At 44.6% G+C, this 24,287-nt stretch overlaps 1 protein-coding gene across 1 annotated transcript in view; it reads right to left on the minus strand.

Annotated features, from left to right (window-relative positions):
* The window catches only part of LOC144763339 (alpha/beta hydrolase domain-containing protein 17A-like), a 363,859-nt gene that overhangs the window by 187,884 nt on the left and 151,688 nt on the right, over positions 1–24,287 (minus strand). Inside the window, exon 2 of the mRNA XM_078648831.1 lies at positions 10,517–10,711. Within this exon, the coding sequence (XP_078504957.1) occupies positions 10,517–10,711 (195 nt within the window). The remainder of the gene's footprint in view (positions 1–10,516; positions 10,712–24,287) is intronic.

Raw genomic sequence — 24,287 nt, forward strand, 5'->3', positions numbered from 1 at the left:
GTACTCCACAATGCCCTGTTGCTGTTCTGATACTGCATTCTGCCCTCTCGTTTACTGCCAATGATGTACCTGCTCTGTACTCCACAATGCCCTGTTGCTGTTCTGATACTGCATTCTGCCCTCTCGTTTACTGCCAATGATGTACCTGCTCTGTACTCCACAATGCCCTGTTGCTGTTCTGATACTGTATTCTGCCCTCTCGTTTACTGCCAATGATGTACCTGCTCTGTACTCCGATATGCCCTGTTGCTGTTCTGATACTGCATTCTGCCCTCTCGTTTACTGCCTCTGATGTACCTGCTCTGTTGGGCACAATGCCCTGTTGATGCTCTGATACTGCATTCTGCCCTCTGATGTGCTGCCAATGATGTACCTGCTCTGTTGTCCACATTGCCCTGTTGATGCTCTGATACTGCATTCTGCCCTCTGATGTGCTGACTCTGATGTACCTGCTCTGTTGTCCACAATGCACTGTTGCTGTTCTGATACTGCCATCTGCCCTCTCGTTTACTGCCAATGATGTACCTGCTCTGTACTCCACAATGCTCTGTTGCTGTTCTGATACTGCATTCTGCCCTCTCGTTTACTGCCAATGATGTACCCGCTCTGTTGGGCACAATGCCCTGTTGATGCTCTGATACTGCATTCTGCCCTCTCACATGCTGCCTCTGATGTAGCTGCTCTGGTGCCCACTTTGCCCATGCTCACGCATACACTGTGATTATACCCCTATTATGTGCAATAAAGGTAGTCAATCATGTGTCGTGGTTTGTCGTTGTCATTCATGCTTGCGTACTACAAATGTGTATTTCTATTTGCTTCTCATCAGTGGTTTCGGTAACATGTCACTCCCCCTCCCTACGTCACGACCCTTGCTGGTATTCCCCTCCATGCAGCCAATGGTTTGTGCCTTACCTGCGTCGGCGTCGATGGTGGGCCATGACTAGGACGTGGTGGATCGCGAAGAGCATCAGGAAAGCGTGTAGCGCTGGGTCCATGGTGGTGGTCAGCTTGCGGTGGGTATCTCTGCTATGTCACCTATGTTCGCTGTGGGGATTCCGCCGTGTTCAGACAGGTTGTTTTTCCGCAGTGGTTTTATGTGCATTTTCCGCCATCTTGATTTGGGGGACGGTCTTAGACGTCAGTACGTACGGCGGAGCCTCCGGATGTGTTCCGTTCGCCGCGTGGTCGTGTGTAGTTCGACGGCGGTGCGCGCTTTCCCGTCGCGGACGGAAATTTGACACGTTTTCCTATCCTGATATGGCGGACGGAGTATCCGCGGCAGGCGGACACGGAAAAGGGTTTTTCCGCCTACTCCAGGGCCGCGGTGGCTCTTCCGTCCGCCATCCTAATGAGCCCCTAAATTCGGTTATAAAGCATTGATAACCATAAAAGTACATAAAATCACAGCTTTATCACAGTTTACACAAATTACACAATAAATATTTATACGGACATCTCATAGGCTCAGGCTATTAAAAAATATTAAATAATTATCGATTTCCTTGATTGAAAAACATTTCTAAGGTATCCAGAAACAGATGCTACCGAGAATATGTCATCAAGTTTCCGAATTGCCAGAAAGGCAGGGCGACATTGTTTACAATTCATATATTTTAAAATGGGCATAATCCACCTTTTCCTTGGTGCTGTATAAAAATTACAAAAAAATAAAATATGAATGTCCGATTGGGTGGATGTATCGTCACATGGGCATTTATTTATATCGCTTGACCAGTCGTTAATGGCAGAGAAACTCAGTAATCTAAAAAGAATCCCGAATCTAAATCGTATCAACAAAAACCTTTCGTGTTCTGTCATCCGCAGGGTTAAATAGGGTTGAATAGCCTGCGAAATTAACAACGGTTGATGGGCAATCACAGTTTTTTTGGTCAACTGAGTTTGATCTCTGAGATTCGATAAGTACATGATACATAACCTTTTCGACTCTTTCCTCGGAATCGTCACCATTGACACGGGGTCATCATAAAATTCTGGATGATTAATATTGCCACAAAAGGTTTTAATGTATCTAAGCCATTTCACACGATGGACACCCTCCAATTTCAGGGTGTCCCCCAATATAAGGCGGTTCAAATGACACTCAGAGGTAGTCCACACCCGATGCCACAGAAGAACGGGTTGAGCCCTAATAAGGTCTTCTAGATAGGGCATACCAAGTTCAGTGTGACAATTATGGGTGGACGTGCTCTCAGGCAAAGTTAAAACATATCTCAGAAAGCTATTCTGAGTCAGCTGTAAGCTGGTGACATTGGTATTACCCCACATTCCCGCGCCGTAAGTTGCAACCGCAACACAACTAGCTTTATATATACTTAAAAGCTCATGGACTGGTTTCTTTCCCATCTTCTTGCTGAATAGTTTAAGGGCCATCACAGACTTGGTAAACACAAATTTCTCCCTTTGACTGCACTGTTCCACTGACCTGTACAGTCAAATAGTATACCTAAATAAGGGAAAGTTGCAGTATGATCCAGTGGCTTAGAGTCAATGAACATAGTTCTTGTCCTCTGTTTTGCTTTGATACCACAGTTCATGGCAAAGGTTTTGGTGCAATTCACCTTCAGGTCCAAATTAGTCAAAAAGGTGCAAAAAGATGTAATCATAGTTTGCATTGCTATGGGAGTTCTTGCCATAAGGACGGCATCGTCTGCATAGATGAGTGCCGGTATTCTGTGTTTTAGTGCCATAGGCATATCAGTGCAGTCCCTCAGCAGAGTATCCTCCAACTCATTGATGTAAATGGAGAATAAAAACGGGGCAAGGACACATCCTTGCCTCACTCCCCGCGCAATATTAAACATTCTCGTGCACTCTCCTTTTATACCATATCTGATCATTGCCCTAGCCCCATTGTACAACTCTCTTAAAAAACGGATTATATTATCCTCTACACCCAGATGAGTTAAAATTGACCATAAGTTGCTGTGATTAACACAGTCAAAGGCGGAGGTAAGATCCACAAAAGTTAAAAACAACCTCCCTCCCTTTACCTTAGTATATTTTTCCAAAAGTATGAATAAGTTGAGTCCTTGATCTATGGTCCCAACTCCTTCTCTAAACCCGTATTGTCGATCACTAATGATCTTATGCTCATCAGCCCATGACTGCAACCTATCTAGGATGACCCTGCAGATAATTTTTACTGTTGAGTCAAGCAGGGATATTGGGCGGTAACACATGCAATTAGCCCTGTTGCCCTTTTTAAAAATGGGTACAATGATTGATTCGTACCAAGTGCTAACAAGACCCAGCAAACAAGCAGCATTAAGAAATCTTGTCAGCAGAGGCGCCCATAATGTTACGTTGTTTTTAAAGACGTCTACAGGGGCGCCATCTGGGCCAGGCGCCTTGCCCCCCGGCTTGAATTAATACCCTTGGTTACTTCTCCCAATGTAAAAAAGAGATTCAGCCCCTCTTTAATTATCGGTAGGTTAGACGTCTTATGCCTTGCGAGTTCCCTCTGAGGTTCTGCATTCACGGGTGAAGGGTCATAGAGGGTCTCAAAATGTCTCACCCAGTCATCCTCAGCAATAGCAATCTCTAACCTCGCCCTGGTGTCATCCTTGAAGTATGGTGTGTTGACTGCCCTTCAAAATGCTGTCATGTCCTTCAGTTCAGAGGCTTCTAATAAAGCCTCCCATGCATCCTTCTTCATCTTTGCCCTTCTATTCTTAATGGCTAATTTATAAGATTTCGGAAACTCCCTAATCTGTTTTTTGATTTCTATCATGCCTCTTGAGCGCCCGCTTGAGATTTGTGTGTGCCTTAATACACTCATGGTCAAACCAACCCCTCTTTTTGTTGTTCTTATTCTTTAAGTTGACCCACAGGCTTTCCTTTATACGTGTTATGATTAATTTGAAGTTATTAAGTACTTCGATATCCTCGGACCCCATGTCAAAACAAATATTAAAACACGTATTACAGGCCTTAAGTAAGTTACATAGAAACTCATCAGGTACAACCTTGGACCACTTTAGAGCATAACCATTCTGTCTAGAGATTTCAATGTCTCGAGTGTATCCTGGGGGTTTTATCTGTATTAACACGAGGGTCTGAAATGTCTACCCTAATGGGGAAATCATCACTTAAGGAGGTCTCCAGTACACTATAATTAGCAACACTACCCCCAAAACATGAAGAGATCAAGACATAATCAATTACACATGATAACCCTCTAACATTAAAAGTTGCAGAGAAAGGGACCTCTGGATGACACAATTTATTTGCGTAACCTAGGTCGTTCATAAAAAGGATCGCATTTAGGGCATCACCCTTTCCGGTATGTTCAAAATGTGTCAATATAGACTCCCTGTCCAATGTTAAGCCACAGTTCCCTTTTCCCGCTCGAATACAAAGGGTACTATTGAAGTCACCCCCCCATATCACAACAAACTCTTTGCGCTCATTGCAAATTATTGTATTGAGTTCGGAGTTTAAGGTTTTAAATACTGAAACTAAATCGGCCGAAGGGACATTATTATATAGATTTACAATTAGAATGCAGAAAGTATTATTCATATACAAACCAACAATATGGTAATAACAATTATTGTGGAAAACCTCAAAATGTTTACATTTAAAACTATTTGAAACATATGTGCAGAGCCCTCCCTTGGCTCTGCCATGTAATGAGCCTATAGCTGGAGTAAAAACAGTTTTAAAACCATTCAAATGATACACATCCTTTGCCCATGTTTCTTGCAGGCACATGACATCAAGTTCTTTTATTAATTCATGCCAAAGCGGGTTATCCAGCTTGGCCCTAAGTCCGGCAATGTTCCAAAAGATAATAGTCCATTTATCGTTGTTCACGTCATTTGTAGCATGTATCAAATCAGCAGCCTTTCCTATATGGCTATCTGAGATACCATCACTCTTACATTGGCCATTTAGGAATATAAGTGAAGCTTCAGGCATTTCTGAGTGCGTCCGAACCATAGCAGTATTAGACCGCACTCCTGGGTTTTGAAGTTCTGCATTTCCCAAGGGGTCCTTTGCTTGAATGGGTTCGAAATTTTCAGCGTGAGTAATGATTACATGGTCCCATACTGGTCAATCCACCCCCCCCCCCCAGACCAGAAAGGGAATCAAACTTGTTATAGGTTGGAACATTAAATAGATTCCCTGGCAATTGATAATCATGAAAATTATGAAAATCATTTGGCATAAAGCCTCTGTTCAATCTGGGTACCAGTGGGGCATTAAAGCGATTACCAGTATGTGGATACCTTCCTTCATAGGGGTCGATTCCGATCCCGTAAAAAGCGCTCCGAATCGTCGTACGGAGCATTTTTTTCCGTACGAATCGCATCCGTAACCGTCCCCGTACAAACGACGTAATACGATCCACACCCAATGCAGCTATCCGTACGAATCGTACCTGGGACCGTACGAATAGAATTCCCGTATGAATCGCCCTCGGAACCCGCTGTACACGACGTTTATGCGGTTCGCGGCTGCTTTTTACGACCCGGCAAGTACCATCCGTGTTGGGTACGCTCCGTACGACCCTTTTTCTACGGGAGCTGGAAACTGTCGTACAGTCAGAGTTCGCCCCGAAACAGGTACGGAACCCCCCCGGGTATGGCGCGTACACCCCATGATCGCAGGGGTACGCGCCGTACACCCAGCGTACGTGGGGTATGTGCCGTACCCCATGTACGTAGCCCGGTCGTGATCGTAATCGTCCGGTCGTACGGCGTCCGTACGAGTCGTACGGAAACAGCTCCGGATGCGAGTCGTACAGACGGTGATTTGTAACGGATCGGAATCAACCCCATAGCGTGAATTGTATGGCCTCTCACCACCCACCACAAAGGGGGCCGGTGGGTAGAAGTAGGTTAGATCTAAAGAAAGGATTCCGCCTAAGTTTTCATAATTCGGGAAGACACTTATAAACTGTACAACCCTTGAATCTCTGAAGTTTACAATAATGCAATCTCCTTTAATATCTTTTGTATTATGGCCCAGCCAGTTTACTCTCCGGACATTAATGATTTCCCCACTCAGGTCCGGTCCAAGGGGTCTATTTTTCCCTAGCCAATGCATAACTTTATTTTTTAGTTCATGAGAAGTTTCATCCCTGTTATTCTTCCACTCCGGAACACCTGCCAGCACAATTACATAAGGATAGGAGTCCGGGGGAAGGTCGACTCTCTTCCCATGTGCATTACTTCTGGGTGCCACTGTTTTATCTGGTTCTAACACCATTTTATCAGGGCTCTTAGTTGTGCCTGTTTTATTGATAACTGCTTTACCGCACCTCCCTGTTTTACAGGCCAGCTGGGAATCATTATCTTTTTCATTCACACTTTCTGACTTAGATGCATCTTTGCCAGCTTGTCCCGGTTTCACTCTAGATGGTGGCTTCTGTTTATTTTTGGGTGATGCGGGAAAACTATTTTGCGTAGGTTTTGTAACCCCCAGTTTTTTAAGCAATTCCGAGTTATCCTGTGTAATCTTCTCAAGGGTTTCCAGCTGATCACCTATCCTTTTTACACGCTCCACCAGAGGAAGAATTAACGATTTAACCAAGTGCTCAATATTTTCCAAAAAGCACTCAGTATCTCTAATGTTTATAGGTGGGCTTTCATTTATTTCAACAATGGGGTTAGTAAAGTCCAAGCCAGTCTCTTCAGTCTGGTTAGATATCTTGTTCCTTTACATACCCACCTTATCCCGATGCTTAGGGGAAACAGTTTTTATCTTTTTAGTGCTTGCGCCTTTCTGCTGGTTTCCGCCACGTTTACGTTTTAAGTTAGGGGCGGTAACCTGCGCAGATTCAATGTGAATTTGCTCTTTGGGCTCTCTAGACGGCCCACTAGTTAGGGACTTTTGGCGCTGACCCGCCTCCACACTTGGATAAACTATGTAGGAGTCTAGGCTTGCGTCAATCCCACTTATGTCTAGTATAGTTGAAAGGTCTTTTTGGTGGCACGATTTTGGAACATTCTGGGTGACTGGCTGTTCAGGTGACGGGACTGTTGCAATGCTCCCAAGTGATGACCTTCGCAAGAACACAGGGTCGAGAGATATCCGTCGTTGAGTTGAGGCTATCTCTTTCTCCAGTGCAAACGCAGCCCTGGTAATGAAGGCATCTAAGGTGCTGGTAAGTCTTCCTCCCACTCCCTTGCTACCTGACTTGTTTACTTTAGAGTTTTTTGACGCCATTACTACATTGCCTATAAAGCTTATGCGTGTACCAAACAATTATAATGAAGTATATAGTATCTTAAAAAGTTATGTACTTAAAAGAGCAATTAAACAATATATAGTCAAGTCTTACTGATAATAAAAAATCAAGGGGTATGGCCCAGTCCAGTCACCTCCTGTCTCGGACGGGTTCAGACGGGCCCGCCCTTGGCCCGGGCTTCGCCCAGCGCGTCCCGCGTCCCGCGAGGCGTGCCTCAGCTTTCAAGCGTCTCCGGGCGCAGCGATGTCGTCAGCCGTGCGCAGTGGCCGCCGGGGCACCTGGGGATTGAAGTCCCTGCCCTCGCGGCGTTCGTGAGTCCGGTAACACTGCCTGTTTCCCCTCAAGGGTGACATTGGGGCAAATGAGGCAATCCGCTCCCCCCACAACAATCTCCGAGGGAGCCTCGTGCAGGAATGAACTAGGTAACCAGAAGAGAAGCGTTCCCAATGAGCGCTCGGCACTCCTCAGCTTTCAAGCACCTCCGGGCGCAGCGATGTCGTCAGCTGTGCGCCGTGGCCGCCGGGGCACCTGGGGATTGAAGTCCCTGCCCTCGCGGCGTTCGTGAGTCCGGTAACACTGCCTGTTTCCCCTCAAGAATGACACTGGGGCAAATGAGGCAATCCGCTCCCCCACAACAATCTCCGAGGGAGCCTCGTGCAGGAATGAACCAGGTAACCAGAAGAGAAGCGTTCACAGTAGGGGACCACCAAAGCCCTTAGTGAAGTAACCGGCGCCTGTAGAATTTTATAGCCCCATCGGATTACATTTTCCATAGCCTCCCGTAAAAATGCTTGATATGCCCATTTCTAATCTAAGACGCTGAACAGAAAACAAAGGGGCATATTACAAAGACACATATCGCCGCTTTTTTGGCACAGAGCGCCAAAAATGCGGCAATTTTAATATCGCACAATCATCAAGGTGGCGCTAACATGCATTAGGGCATGTTAGCTGTCGTTTTCCGAATGCCTCGCCTCGCATCCCTAATTAGTTGCAAAGTAGGCGTTCCTCGCATAATATCCTTGTAAAACATCGCTAACATAGCATCGCGATATTTACAAGGATGCCCCAGAGCCGCGAAGCGATGATAAAAGTTGCGCCAATGCCCCTTAACGCTGGATTTTTACTCCTGCTAAAATTTCTACTTAGCTATCTGTGACATGGGAGGTGAATAGTAAGGCTAGGTCCACACCTGCCTATTATCAAGAATGTTGTGATCGCAGGATAATTATCGCTGCTTTTCACACGTTGATGCAGTTTCCCACCCTCTATCGCTGGATTTCGCATTGCCTCGGGGAATGGCGTTGATAATACGCCGCTAACCTGGGACAGGAATCCAGAGATAGATGGCGATAAAGTAAATCACTCTAAGTGCTATTTGCGAAAATCATGGTATGTCCTTGGTAATATGCCTCAAAGTGTTCAGACTAAGAAACAAGTGCAAACTTTTGCCTTCATATAAAACAAAATATAGAGATAAGTACATTAAATGATATCACTTCATTGATTAACTAATAGTTTATAAACAAAGAACTTAAAAGCAATCGAAAACCGTACCCATGCCCTAACGATGATGCCATTAGTGATCGAAGACACAAGACATTTTGGGGCAGATGTATCATAATCCTGATTTGCGAATCTAAAATAGCGATTTTTTAGAAATCGCTATTTGAGATTTGCAAATAGGGATGTATGTAGAAAATCGCAATTTTTTTGCGATTTCTTAAAATTCCTTAATTGCGATTAGCAAATCGCAAATTGCAATTAAGGAATAATTTCCAAATCATTTCTATGGGCCAGGAGGCCTATAGGAATGAATGGGAAGTTATTCTAAATTTGCGATTCAAAATTTGAGAATCGCAAATTGAGAATAAATTCAAGGATGCAAGGGTGTCATAAGGACACCCTGAGGCACCCCTGAAATGAACATGTGAGCCACATGGCACCTTCACAAATGCCAAAAAGTGCATTTGTGAAAGAAATCGCAAATTACCACCAACTTGAAGTTGGTGGTAATTTGCGATTTCTTAAGGAGAAATCGCAAAAATTGAACGCTTGATGCATAGCATTTAAGGAATCGCAATTTGCGATTCCTTAAATGCTTACGCAAAATTAAGGAATAGCAAATTTTGCGATTCCTTAATTTTGCTATGCGATTTCCATCATACATACAGTTTTGCGAATTTTTAGTCGCAAACGCTTTTTTTTTGCGAATCGCAGCGTTTGCAACTAAAAATTGCTTTGATACATCTGCCCCCTAGTTCTGTACAAAGCACATATTGCCGCTATAGCTAGGATGTAAGGAACATCAATATAGTCCATGAAACCTTATGAGAGTGAGCTGAAATTAAGTAACGTTTTCATCCAACTGTAGTGTAATAGTATGGGTGTTCTGGACACATGTGGGGAGTCCTCTCAGAGACATATACACCAGAGGAATCTGATTGGTGATACTCGCATCACAAAGAATGACATAGTCTGTCTCTGTTAAGCTGTCCACGATCTCCAACACGATTGAATCTTTTTTGTGTATGAGTGTTAGGGTGAATGAGATGGTTTGACAATTGAGAATGAAGTGTGGGGTTATTTGTATATTTATCAATTGTATTTTGATTTTAGAGTTAAAATTTTGGTAACTTGGCCCTCAATACAGTTACAGATCAAGAAACTGTTAAAATCCAATCTAACCCACTGTTCAAGTGTTAATTCACTGTTCAAGTGTTGATATCAAATGTTTTAAATGTTGGGAGATTATTGCACACCAAAATGTTAGAGGCCTTGTTGGCATCTTGGTAACTGTTTGTCTATTTATCTAACTGCCATGTATATGTATAGACAATGATGAATTTCTTTTATAGGCAAACGAATAGCAGTAAAATTATATAATATATTGAAAAAGCATAAAATATTTTTATATGAAGAAAACAACAATAAAAATATATGTTTTTAATTAGTTCAGTTGTATGACACTGATATTGGGGTTGTTGTTGCAAATGAGCCTCAGGAGGCCATACTAAAAAGTATTATGTCAGTTTAGAGATGTTCTTTTCTATAATTGGGTATTCTGGAGACCATTAGCTAATCAAAGTATTCACTTAAGATACTGACCAGTAGCCACTAACTGTCTAAGGACTCTGGAAAAAACTTAGCAGGGTATAAATACGGTTAAAAAGGGTGGTTATGTTCTATTATACTGTAGATTCCTGACGCTGCAGCACTTTTTCTTAATCCATGGCACCATATACTGTAGGATCCTGACTTACCTCATTCTCAAGGTATTCATGGGCAGACGCTCACCTAGTCGTGAGGGCATGCCAAGCTGCATCAATATCAGCACAGGCGTTCTTCTCTGACGGCTTCCCAGTGCTGACACCATAACCAGAGTAATCATAAGAGAAGATATTGCAGTTGACGTGCTTGCCTAAATAAATGTAGAAGCTGCTGGCCAAACCAAGGTCTTCCCCGTTTCCATGTGAGAAAAGGATTGTGAATCTGTATGGAAGGAAAGGCGAAAACATTCATTGGCAAAACAAATAGGATTGGCCTTTTTAAATAACTGATTGCACATACAAAATCTGTTTTGCACAGGTTCACATGACACTTTTTTTGGGTGGGGGGAGGGGGGGTGTTATATAGTGTGAACTTGACCGGAAGGTATCAGGGATCAGAGCACTTTACATGAGCACCAGTTGCGTTACACAAAGACGCAAAAATTATTATTTGTTAGATACGGGGAGATTACGTGATTTGCCCAGAATAACAGGATGTTGAGTGTCATTGCCAAGACTCGAACTCGGTTCCCCAAATTTTTGATTGTCCGTCCTAGCCGCTAGGCAACAGCCTTAAAATTACACACACAACACTGTCACACATACAATGCCTTTAATCACACACACACAGAAGAATGTTGCATTGGTAGTAGTGGAGATAGTGGTAGCAGTGATGGTGGAAATGGAAATAGTGGTAGCAGGTATTGTGCTGGTGGCACTAATAGTGGCAGTAAAGTTTGTCTTGGTGGTAGTAGTAGTGATGGTGATAGTGGTGGTGTTGGTAGTAGTGGAGATTTTGGTGGAAATGTGGATAGTGGTGGTGATGGTAGAAGTAGTGATGGTGATAGAAGCTGAGATTATGGTAGTAGTGGTAATGGAGGTTGTAGAAACTGTAGGGGTGATAGTGATAATACTACTGATGATGGTGGGTGTGATAGTGAGGATGACAGCTGTGGTGGTGATGATAATGGTGATGGTGTTGGCAATAGTGGTAGTGATAATAGTGGTAATGATGGCAATGGTAGTTGTGATGTCTATCAGAACTCATTTGCATTAGTTTCCTTTCATTTACATAACTATTCTTACAGTCAGACACTGTACAATTTATAGATAATATGTATAGAACTCATACTTCAACACACTCCCACTTTTCCCACCCTCTCCTGTAGGGTTACAAAAGTGGTATGGGATGGGATGATTATATCCTGGATAGTTAGCGGCGCTCCCGGATTTCGGTGGTATTATTTGATTTCTAAGTTATCTCAGTTATGGGTGCCTAGGGAAGGGTCAATCATCCAAATTACCATTACCCTCAATTGGATCAACAGATCCCTAACAAAGCATACACGTCCCTATCACACCAAAACATAAATTGTCAGAAGTATAACACTTTTTGTTTTTTTCAAATGAGCACAATATTTTCTTCAAGAAGTCTTTAATGTATGGTGTCTTGTAATGTTTTCCCGCCAACACGTGTTTCATCGTATAGGAGTTACCCACGACTTCCTCAGGGCTTGAGGACAACCGCAACTGTTGGTTCGCCTTCTGGCTGGTTGTACTTCCGTCCCAGCCTTAAGTTGGCTGGTTGAATATGAAATTTCAGCGTCAGTATTGCGCCATGAAATGCCCAATAAGGGTATACTACGTGTACACCAATTGTTAATATTAAATCCGAAATGTCTACTTCTGTGTATCCTTGCGCACTGTATTGGCGTCGTAAGTGCTCGTATTAGAGCACCCCCTCCTTCTATCATGTTTCCGCGGTTCATGTATCGAGAGATACACGAACCGCGGAAACATGATAGCATTAAAAGTAAGGGTACGTTTCTGTTCTATTTAACATTGCCTGATAGTGAAAACAAGAAATTGCCATTTTCATTGTAGCAAGGGCGTTGGTTCTATTGGCTAACATGGAGTTTCACTAACTACCACCCTAACTGGCAATTTCCATTTTGAAACCACCAAAGGTATTACTGCAAGATAACAAATTAATCATTACATTTAACTCAACTCATTGCAGAGATTGGGTTTAAGGTAACGTTTAATAGAAAAGGTGACTTTAGTAAGTCACCACTTTGTTGCCCACACCTCCCGTAGCCTTTCCAGTTTATCTACAGCAGTTGTCAACCGAGACAACATGCTGTCCCATTTGCTAGGAAGTGTGAATCGCTCCCAGGAACAAGGAACAAAGAGAATTTCTGGTGGGAGGAGGTGTGACCTCCTCCAGCAGGATGACTACCTAGCAGTGGCCACAGATGCCCCAACTTCAAAGAGACTACCGCCTCAATGAAATGAATGGCTATCAGACTTTTTTGCCTGCCTGCTAGTTTGTGTAGGCAGACAGGCTGGCATCTACTCCAGAGGAGCAAAACCAGTTTGGGAACCGGTTTTCCAGGGGGGAGTTGTACATTATGGTGGGTACACCCGAGGGGTATGTCCGAGTCTCTTCACAGGGGAATAAGGCTTGTACCATCTTGGATCAGTAACATCATTTGGGAGTAGTCAGGGGTCCCAGCTGTGACCTGGAGCTTGCTCCTTGCTACTTCTGGCACTTCGTTTGCAACCTCTGATCTCTGAGGAGACAAACGTTTGCCCCTCTGAGGCCAGGGGTCGCAATGGAAGTGCCAGGAGTAGCAGGGAGCAAGCTAGAGATCACAGCTGCGACCCCTGACTTCTCCCAAATGACATCCTTGTCTATTGGAACTATTTGCCATACCTGTTGGTTGCCTGGTAGCGATTTCTGCTTCCTTTGCTTTGAGGGACTCTTGCAGCTCGCGGACACCGTCGCTGTCGGTCCTCCCCGCCGCCGCAAACCATCCCATCAGCGGCCGCGGAGCGGGAGGACTACAGCCCCCACAATTCCTGGCGTGACTGCCACGCCCACCGCCATGTGCTCTTTCGCGGCCGGAGGCGCACAAAACACCGGCGCTCTCTCGGTGGAGCGGAGGAACTATTTGCCATACCTGTTGGTTGCCTGGTGGTCATTTCTGCTTCCTTTGCTTTGAGGGACTCTTGCAACTCGCGGACACCGTCGCTGTCGGTCCTCCCTGCCGCCGCAAACCATCCCATCAGCGGCCGCGGAGCGGGAGGACTACAGCCCCCACAATTCCTGGCGTGACTGCCACGCCCACCGACACGTGCTCTTTCGCGCCCGGAGGCGCACAAAACACCGGCGCTCTCTCGGTGGAGCGGAGGAACTATTTGCCATACCTGTTGGTTGCCTGGTGGCGATTTCTGCTTCCTTTGCTTTGAGGGACTCGTGCAACTCGCGGACACCGTCGCTGTCGGTCCTCCCCGCCGCCGCAAACCATCCCATCAGCGGCCGCGGAGCGGGAGGACTACAGCCCCCACAATTCCTGGCGTGACTGCCACGCCCACCGACACGTGCTCTTTCGCGCCCGGAGGCGCACAAAACACCAGCGCTCTCTCGGTGGAGCGGAGGAACTATTTGCCATACCTGTTGGTTGCCTGGTGGCGATTTCTGCTTCCTTTGCTTTGAGGGACTCTTGCAACTCGCGGACACCGTCGCTGTCGGTCCTCCCCGCCGCCGCAAACCATCCCATCAGCGGCCGCGGAGCGGGTGGACTACAGCCCCCACAATTCCTGGCGTGACTGCCACGCCCACCGACACGCGCTCTTTCGCGCCTGGAGACGCACAAAACACCGGCGCTCCCTCCGCGTTGCGGGACGCGCGCGGGCATCAGCTGGGCTAAGCCCGGGCCAAGGGCAGGCCCGTCCCAGATCGGAAAAGGCTGGGCTGGGCCACCCCCCTTGGTACGTCCACCAAAAGAACATTATAACAGTAAGCACATTGTCATTTCTATGAGCGACTATGCACTGCTATCTATCATACCGCGGGGACCCCACACCTAACTACTATCAGCACCCAAATCCTGTTTCTTCCGTCTTTTGTGCGTTTGCCTTTAAACGAAAACTGTCACTGTTATTGGTTAGTTCTTGGTGTAGCCTATGTACATACGATAGGAAATGGCCACTAAAACCAGTAAAGGATCTAAAATTCCGGCAGGGGAGGCGTCAGAGGGACTTTGGATGCCTTCCTGACAAAGGCGGTGTCGAACTTAGACCGCAAAATCTCTGTGGCAGAGAGCCTCCTGTCCTTCGAATTCCAGAAAAGCAAACGATCCTCTTTGGGCTCAATAAGGCTAACGACGACCCCACCCACACACAGTACGCAAAGTAATAAAAATATTTCCATCACAGACATTGGCATCCCCTTTTTATTCCAAGATTATTCACCTCCACAGAACTCAATTAGCAGGATGCCTGTTGATGTGGTTAACTTGGACCCCTCTGTGGATTTTTCCCTGGAGGAGTCCTCTCTGTTACAGTTGCCAGAGCCCACTCCCAAACCTAACAAGTGCAAAGTCATTGCCACTAAACCAGCTCCAGGAGCTTCATTAAAAGGGAAGAGAGGGGGACTTTTTCAGCGGGGGAGGAGAACCAAAGCACCTAGAATCTCTCCAAATCCATTCGCGGGAGAGAATATAGTAGTAAAAAAAATATTCAATCACCGAGGATTCTAAAACCTCAGGACAATACTAACCCGCTTAAACCACACCCCCCAGAGAGAGTCCAAAAGCAATGCACCATGGAAAATATGGAACACCTAGTCAGGTCCCTAATTCTCCCACTAACAGAGAGGATAAAAAGGATGGGTAGCGACTTGAGTGACCTAGTGGAAATTACTACTTCAAACACTAAACTTCTAAAAGAATTAGTAGCACTCATATCGGACAACACTAATAGCGGGCACAACCCCAGTAATACAAATGGTCTTCCCACTGGGGATATGCCCACGCCGTCATGCCCTAAGCTGTTTAGTAAGGTAGCTGAGAAAGTGCCAACTGGGGGTGCGAGAGCCCACACAATGCCAAAGAAAGCTGCCACAGGGGGCGTGAAAGCGCCTATGGGAGCTGAAAACCCAATAACAGAGGTGTCAGGAGATAAGGAGTCAAAGAGTAGAGGGACCGCTGATACTATCCCTAATTCACATCCACCTTCTAAAGATAAAGGAAAATATGCAATTATTGAAAAGGCCCATCCCCCCGAGAAAGTCTCAAAAAGAATAAATCGCCGCATAGACCTACCACCTGAGGCTGCTCCATACGCTATTATTCTCACAGGGGTCCCCGAACTTTTAGAAGGGAAGAAGGAAGGCTACTTTGAATTAAAGAACAAAGTGGTACATTGGCTCACGAACAACAGGCCACTGCCCCCCAATATTGATGGAAAGATAGCACATGTGAGAAGACTGGCCTGGGTGGGACAGAGACCCAAAGACTTACCTGGGGATGTAATATTCATCAACTTCAGAGATCAAAGGGCGGTTACACACATAACTGACTGGTACCTAGAGCGGGGAGACAAAGGTATATCGACCAGGAATTTGAGTTACTTTTATCCACAGTCTTTGGTGACATTCTGGGGTAGACGTGATTTTCGTAACAATTTTAAACACACTACTTATGCCCCTTTTTCACCAAAGAATATAAATACTAATCAATGGAGACTCACACACCATGGTCGTAGGTTTACAGAAACACCAGATAGTTATTGGGGTGGGAGTTTACAGCCCGCTCAATTCACTTCATTTACCTCATATACTCCACATTGGACAATTCCCTTGACGAATTGATATAATGCTCTCTCGGGTTTGGACGGCCTAGATTGACAGGCAAGGAACTCCCCAGGGGAACATGTAGTAACATCAACAACTCTGTTAACTATAGTGCCACATCAGAACATGAGGGAAGACACCCTCGGTACTGTAGAGGAGCAATATAATTTAAACGTAACTGCTTTACGCAGTGATATAGCTGTGGAAGAAACTATCAAGCCATTTGGGGTCGATAGCCATCTTTTAACTGTCCCTCTGGCTCCTATGGACCGTGTTCCATCAAAGTAAATTAGAACCAGAGAAAGCCCCCTCTTAAAGAACACAGGCGCTAAGCTGACCTATCCTTCTCATAGCCGCCTATCTTGGAATGTGGCGGGTTTGTCAACTAAGGTTTCCCAGCAATCATGATTAGATGTTGTGACGGAGCATAGCATAATATGTTTACAGGAAACATGGACGACAGAGGAACGCCACATCATAGGTTACCAAACCTTTCACACACCAGCTTTGGTTAGTTTACAGGGCAGAAACAAAGGAGGCCTCTGTACTTACGTCGCAACGACAGGGGACATAAAAGTTCACAAGTTTCTGAGTTCGGCGTTTTATCAAGTATTGGTGTTTAGATGGGGCCAATCACAAAAAATAAAAATCATTTTAGTAAATTTGTATAATAACGTGCCTCCTAACACAATAGAGCCTATAATTCATAATCTTATGACTAGCTTAACATCTTTAAGAGACCAGACAACAGGAGAGAAGGTGATAATCTGGGTCGGTGACTTTACCTGCACTGTCTGCCCCCATCACGCAACCGGCCTCTGTGGCCTGGCCGACCACAGGGAAGACAGCCCTACTCGTTTTGCCCACACAAAATTAGGTAATATCTTTAATGAAATCACCTTCCACCTTAATCTGTCTTTCGTGAATGAGCTATGCAACCCGAACGTCCCTTTTCAACCGACCTATAACGGACGCAGGAGCAATTCCGTAATTGACTTTACTTTAATGTCCTCTGATCATGCGGGATTTGTGAGCACATGGGAAACAGGTTCGGCCCTACTTAGTGGCCACTACCCCATCTCTTTTACAGTAAAAATTAGCAGGGAGACACGAATTACAAAGGGTAATCTCCCTTATACCCCAAAGATCAAACTGGCCGTAAAAACGGCTATGTCATTAAATGGGAGAAGGTTGAGCCTGCTGGGTTCCTGGAAAAATTAATATCGTCATCCCTCGAAGACATTTGGGTATGTTTGGCTTACGACAAGGAACCAGCTAAAGTAATGGCTTCCTTTTCAAAAATCCAATTAGCGGTAAAGAATTTATTGTTTAGAGAACATGCATGTGTCGCAAATAAAGCGCATGGGTGGTTCGACAGTAAGTGCACCAAGGCACTAAAACTTTTAAAAAAGGCCTTGCAAAGTACACCCAAAAATCCTGACCTAATCCGCCAAGCCAGAGGGACATATAAAACGACTATTAAGATCAGGAAAGCCACTCTAAAGAAAGAGGCCTGGGTGTCCTTACGTGAGGCTGCACACCGGAGAGATAACACGGCTTTCTGGAAAGTGGTAAACGCTCCATATCTGCAAATAGAGTTAAGGACTTTATTGATGTAGCAATAACAGGAGACACCTGGGTGACCCATTTCAAACACCTTTACAATAGACCGACGCGTGGACCTAGTACGAACGCTCCTAACGACATTATATCTAGTTCCAGCGATCTTACCCATTCAACCACATGCCCACTAGACATAACTTTCAACTGCCATGAGGTCATCAAAGCCATTAAAGAAAGTTCATCCGGCAAGGCACCTGGCCCCGATGGCGTTCCGATCGATGTCTACGAAGCAGAGATAGATCTCTGGCCCCCCTTGCTCACGAATGTCTTAAATAAGGCCAACCAATGTGGGTTTGTTTCATCTTGGCCTGACGCTATCGTCGTGCCAATTTTTAAAAAAGGCAATAGAAATGACCCTATTTGTTATAGGCCAATATCACTCCTAGGCTGGCAGAATAATCTTAAATAGGATCCACATCTGGGAGGAGGAAAATCGGGCTATTTATAACTTGCAGTATGGCTTCAGATCAGGGAAAGGGACCGTGGAACAGTGTCTGAACTTGGCCTTACTTATTTCCAAATACACCCAGGCCAGGAGCGTAAAATTTTACATCACCTTTGTTGATTTAACCTCCGCTTTCGACTGCGTGGACCACGACCTATTATGGAAAACCCTTTCTGATTTGGGTATCGACAGTCATATTGTAACCTTTATTAAAGAATTATATAAGGACGCAGGAGCTAGAGTGAGGTTTGGACGCCAGGGGGAGTGCTCTGATAAATTTCCCATTTTGAGGGGGGTCAGACAGGGGTGCATATTAGCACCCCTGTTGTTTACTATATATGTCAATTCCATCGGACAATATTTAAGAGAGTCACAACATGACTACCCCTCTATAAATGGGACACCCGTGCCATTACTATTATACGCCGATGACGCGGCGATAATGTCACGGACCAGGCTAGGATTACAGTGGGCCGTGGTCAAATTTACCATCTTTATGAGGGACAGAGGTTTAAAAGTGAACACCTCTAAAACTTACACAATGTCCTGTGGCCCAGGGTTAAAGAGGGTGTCTTGCCCAATATTTTTAGAAGGTCAAAAAATTGAAACAACAGATAGGTTTTGCTGTCTGGGCGTAACCTTCGACAGGAGGGGGAGCTGGCATGCAGCGGTAGCTGCCAGAAAATTAGCTTTCACACGGACCATCGGCGCCTTGAAAAATTTCTCTGCCAAAGTAGGTGGAAACCGGTCAAGGAACTGATACACATTTACAAGGCCAAATGTATATCTACAGCTATATATGGTGCAGGGTTATGGGGGGTAGAAAATGCTCAGACGTTACAATGTGGTGAGAACCAGTTTATTTGCCATCTACTGGGCGTTTCTAAATTTACATCAACTTACATGACACACATTGAAGCAGGAATCCCATATATTTGTGACACCATCAGGATCTCCCCCATATTGTTGTGGCACAAGGTCTGGGTCACCATGGAGACTACTTTAAATAAAGACTTAATAACTGATTGTCTCGCATTGGAATGGGTAGCAAACATCAGATGGTTATCTTATGTGAGAAACATCCTCACGGAGATAGGTCACCCAGAGTTCTTTGAAAACCCAGCTACTATGGAGGGGATATCAAGAGGTTCTTTGAAAAAGATGGTTTCGGCCCATCTAGTAAGTGTCAGATGGAATCTTGAGAAAAAGAAATACACTGTTCTCAGATACCAGGAAATTACTCACTGTGAGGGTTTACAACATTATCTCACCCTGGTCTTAAGCCCCTATGCCCGCACGCTGTTGACCCGCCTTAGATTAGGTACTTTTTTCCGTCTGGTTACCTTCCCTACCTGTAATGATTGGTCTACGGATAACCCAATTTGCCCTTGTAATGACACCTCAAAGCAATCAAATATACACTCTATGTTATTTTGCAAATTCTATCAGGGACCACGAAGGGCCTTCTTGATACATGTCCTTAAAGCATGGGGGGTTCGTACTTGTAGATTAGCATATGTGAAATTGCAACAGTTAGAAGGTGATCATGTTATTTATGCAGTCTCAAGCTTTTTAAAACTTGTTATTAAATTCAGGAACACTATGTAAAGCCTTTGTATTTTACCCCCAAGTATATAAGTTTTTATGTATTTAATCATGAAGTTTTTACAAGAATTGTTTGATCAAGCTTATTCTGAATATTATGGATTGTATTTTGCTCTTTTTAAAAACAAGAAAATGATTTTTTAATGTTATTCCACGCTTTTATGATTTTAATCTGAAAATCGAATAAAGCTTGTTTTGAATTTGAATTTGACATCCTTGTCTTGAATTCGGGTAGAGAGGGGTACCCTGGGATTATTTGGTGATCAAACCCCCAGGAAGTTATGCAAACTGGGAAGGGTTGCCCCGTGGAAACAATTGCTTCATTTGCTCATGAGTCCTCCTCTACCACAAGCAAGAAAATGGCATAAAAGTGACTCCCCTGACCCACAGTCCTCAGATCACTATTGGACTGGAAAGAAGACCGAAGAAGGACTGCCCTGCTAAACCCAATGAACCTGCAAAGAGGACTGTGCCTGCTGTAGAAAAAGAGGTCCACTTGTGCCCAGGAAGGGGAAGGACTGCACTTCTGCTTTCTGGGCCCTGCATAGAGACACTGCACCCAAGAAGGACTGTGTCTGCTTGACCGAAAGACTCACTAAGAGGACTGTCCCTGCTGTGGCCACCCATAGCACACGTCTTCATGTGCCACGACAGAAGGAATGACTCTAAAAGCTCGACGGCAAGCCCCCTGTTCAGCACCAGGGACACAAAAACTGAAGGAACCTGCACTCTCAAGAGTTCCGCCTGTGCAGGAAGGCCTGCCCGCCACTGGATGCCGAAGTCACTGGTCAGAGACTGAGTGCTGACCTACCCGAGGTGTCCCCAAGTCCTTAGTAGTGGTGACCGACACTGAAGTGGACTATGGTCCCCCTGAAAGAAAGAAGCACTCATCTGCAATCAACCTCTGAACTTGGTATAACCGGGAGACCAGTTTACCATTGGCAACTGGACTGGACCTGCACTAGACTCACCTGGTGCATCATGGGCGTTCAAATCCTGGGACCTGAGACAAACCCTGACGTCTGTGGACACCAGGGTGGCCCCAGTAACACTCACAGCATCACGTCAGCATTCTCAGTGTCTTCAACATCCTGCATCCCCAGCATCAGCACCACTTCTTTGCTGAACTGAGATAAAGAAGAAAAGGGCATGAGGAGACTAAGGACGCTGGAACTGTCAGGTAACTGCCTCTCTGGATCCAAGTGATCCCTGTGACTGACCCTGACCCTGTGTTGCCTGTCTAAGTGAAGTGAAGCCAATTTTCTACAAACTGTTTAGCCACCTACAATGGTGTATTGAAATGTTCTTTTAAGAAATGTACTTACCTTTTTTAATTTATATCTCATGTTTCCCTCAATAGATTTTTGATATTTTGGTGTCTATTGTAAGATAAAAAAAACAAAAGTGTAAGTTTACCTTTGTGAATCATGCCCTCTATTTTTAGATTGAGCCTAGAGTCAGTGTGCATGTGCTGCTTTGCAAGACTTGCTGTATTCCTTCTGTGGAGATTGAACTGCGCCCACACACGCCCACCGTTTTTCAGATTTTCAGATGTTCTTAGTATGTGAACTTGAGACAGCTCTTTATATCCAAAGTATGAAAAGCTTTTTCAGCCGGGAAGTAGGATTTGAAAATAATGTTCTGAGAATAACCAGCTTATCAAGGTGGAAAGCAGAGTGTACTTGTGGAATGAATACTGGGTTTGTTCTAAGCAGTACATAGTCATTAGTGACACAAAGGTAAGGTTCTTTAATGGTGAAGGCTTGAATTTCTCTGACTCTCCTGGCTGATGTAAGAGCCAACAATAATGCAACTTACCAGGAAATATATTTTTGCTCAGCTTTGTGTAAAGGCTCAAAGGAGGACTTCATAAGTTGTGCAAGAACCAAATTAAGTCTCCAATAGGAGGGTAAACTCTGAAAAGTCCTTTCATGAACTGTTTCACCAGTCAACATGAAAAAAGAGAAAAACCTCCAGAGGAACGTCTGTAAGTAGAAATATCAGCAAGATGTACCTTAATAGAAGTATACATAAGGCCTGATTTAGCCAGGGAGAGAAGATAAGGCAAAATGTTATCTGGAGAAGACTTAAACGGATATGCATTGTTTTGAAGACACCATGTACAGAATTGCTTCCATTAAAGACTGTAAGCTTTAATAGTAGCAAATGCCCTTGCTTTAGATGGAATGACTTTAGTCCTGTGGCAGGTCTAGGCCCTTAAATTAATTGAGTTCAGTAACCATGCATGCAGCTTTAGTGACGCAGGACGTGGATGGAGAATCTGGCCCTTGCTCATTGTTAACAGCGTAAGCATAAGGATTGCATTCTGAGAGCAGAAGAAGCTCTGTGAACCAATGTTGGTGTGGCCAACGCAAAGCAATGAGGATCAGATGAGAAGGCTCCCTTTTCATTTTCATGAGAAGCCTTGGAATTAACAGGTCAGGGGAAAAGGCGTAAGCGAAGATCCCAGACCATCTTATCAGAAAACCGTTTCCCCATGATACTCTTTCTGGTTCCCAGCCGGGGAAGAACTGGCACTTCCGGATCATTCCAGAGGCAAAGAGATCCAAGTTGGGCTTGCCCCATCTCTGGAAGGTGAAATTGAGAACCCTCTGATCTAGCTCCCATTAGTGGCAGGAGTTGGGAGATCTGCTTATAGTATCTGCCAGTCTGTTGTTCACCCCTGGAAGATGTTCCACCTTGATAGAGATGTGGTGTGAGAGAAACCATTTCCTGATTATATGTGCTTCCAGCGATAGGATATGGGAGCGTGTACCTCCTTGATTGTTGAGGTAATGCATGCACGTAGTATTGTCTTTACTTATAAGAACTGAAGCACCTTGTATTCTTGCAAGGAATGCCTGTAAGGCTAGGAAAATGGCTTGCAACTCCAGGAAATTGATGTGCATCTTTGAAAGCGCTTTAGACCACTTGCCTCTTATCCTGAAGGTGTGCTCCCCAGCCTTCTAGAGACGCGTCCATTGGGAGGAAGAAATTCAGTATCAGGGAACGGAAACTTAGCCCTGTTGAGAGATTCCTGTAGGACTGCCACCAGAGAAGGGCTTTTTTCATAACTGGAGTTATCTGCAATAGGCTGTCGAACAATCCGGTTACTTGGAACCATTGATTGTCCAGCTCCTCATGTAATGTTCTTATTCTGAGACGTGCATGAGATACCATTAGAATTGCTAAAGACATCATGCTGAGCATAGTTTTTATCAGACGCACAAAAGCAAACTTTTTTCCTGTTAGCTTTGTCGCTGGAGAAATAAGGTGTGCTTGCCTTTCTGTAGAGAAGAATGCCTTGTCTTGCATGGTGTCTATGACTACTCCTAGAAAAACTGTCTTCTGAGACGGATGCAGAACTGATTTTGGATAATTGAGTGTTAGCCCCAGGGAACGAAACAGCAGATTGAAGTTGCAGTTGAGGCCTGCTGAAAAGGCGATGATTTCACTAGCCAGTCATCAAGGTAATGAAATAGTTACAAACCTTGAAGCCTGAGATGAGCAGCAACTGGAGCCAGTCACTTGGTGAACACTCTTGGGGCTGAACGAAGACCAAAAGGGAGGACTTTCAATTGAAAATGAGCACCTGCCACAGTAAAACAGAGAAATTATCTATGTTTGGGAGGAATAGGGAAATGGAAATATGCATCTTGCAAATCTAGAGTTGTCATAAAGTCTGCATGAAGGAGAAGCTGAAGAATCTTCTGAAGGGTGACCATGCGGAAAGACTTTGTCTGCAGATATTTGTGTAGTTTTCTGAGACCCAGAATTGGTCTCCATTACTCTAACTATTTCCTTATTAGAAAGCAGGAATAAATACCTTTTCCCATCTGGGAACAAGGAACTTTTTCTATAGACTCTTTCTTGAGCATAACCATGGCTTCCTTTCTGGGCAACTTGAGATGAGCAGGAAGCCTTCTTAGATGTGGATGAGGCGGTGGGACTTTCACAAATTCTAGAGTATGACCATACTTTACGATGTCCAGTCCCCATTTGTCCATCGTAATTTTGTTCCACTGATTGTACTGTAGGAAAATATTTGCTGAGCTGAGGTTGGTTTTGAGTAAAGTCATAGCAGGTGCTGGGAAGTTGTCACTGCTTTCTACCATTGTCTCTGGCCAGGGTAGTTTGCTTCCTCCTGGGTTGCTGTCTGGAATATGCGGCAGACAGTGGGGCTCAATACAACTGCTGTTGTTGATAGCCATTTCTGTAAGATTGATATGAAGCGTACCTAACACCTTAGCGTTATCAATATCCTATTTAATCGCTTGCAAGGCCATATCAATATGTTTTCCAAATAGCCCGTAGCCATCAAACGGCTGTCTAATGTTGTACTCTGTACCTCTGGACGGAAAGGAGTAGACTTTAGCTATCCTTGGCGACAGAGAACTGCTGCACCAGCTAGTTGCCTAAAAGCAAGAGAATCCATATCCATAGATAAATCAATAATTTCAGATTCTGACCGTTAACGTTCAAGCAGAA

Source organism: Lissotriton helveticus, chromosome 6 (genome assembly GCF_964261635.1).
Source record: "Lissotriton helveticus chromosome 6, aLisHel1.1, whole genome shotgun sequence".
Lineage (NCBI taxonomy): Eukaryota > Metazoa > Chordata > Amphibia > Caudata > Salamandridae > Lissotriton > Lissotriton helveticus.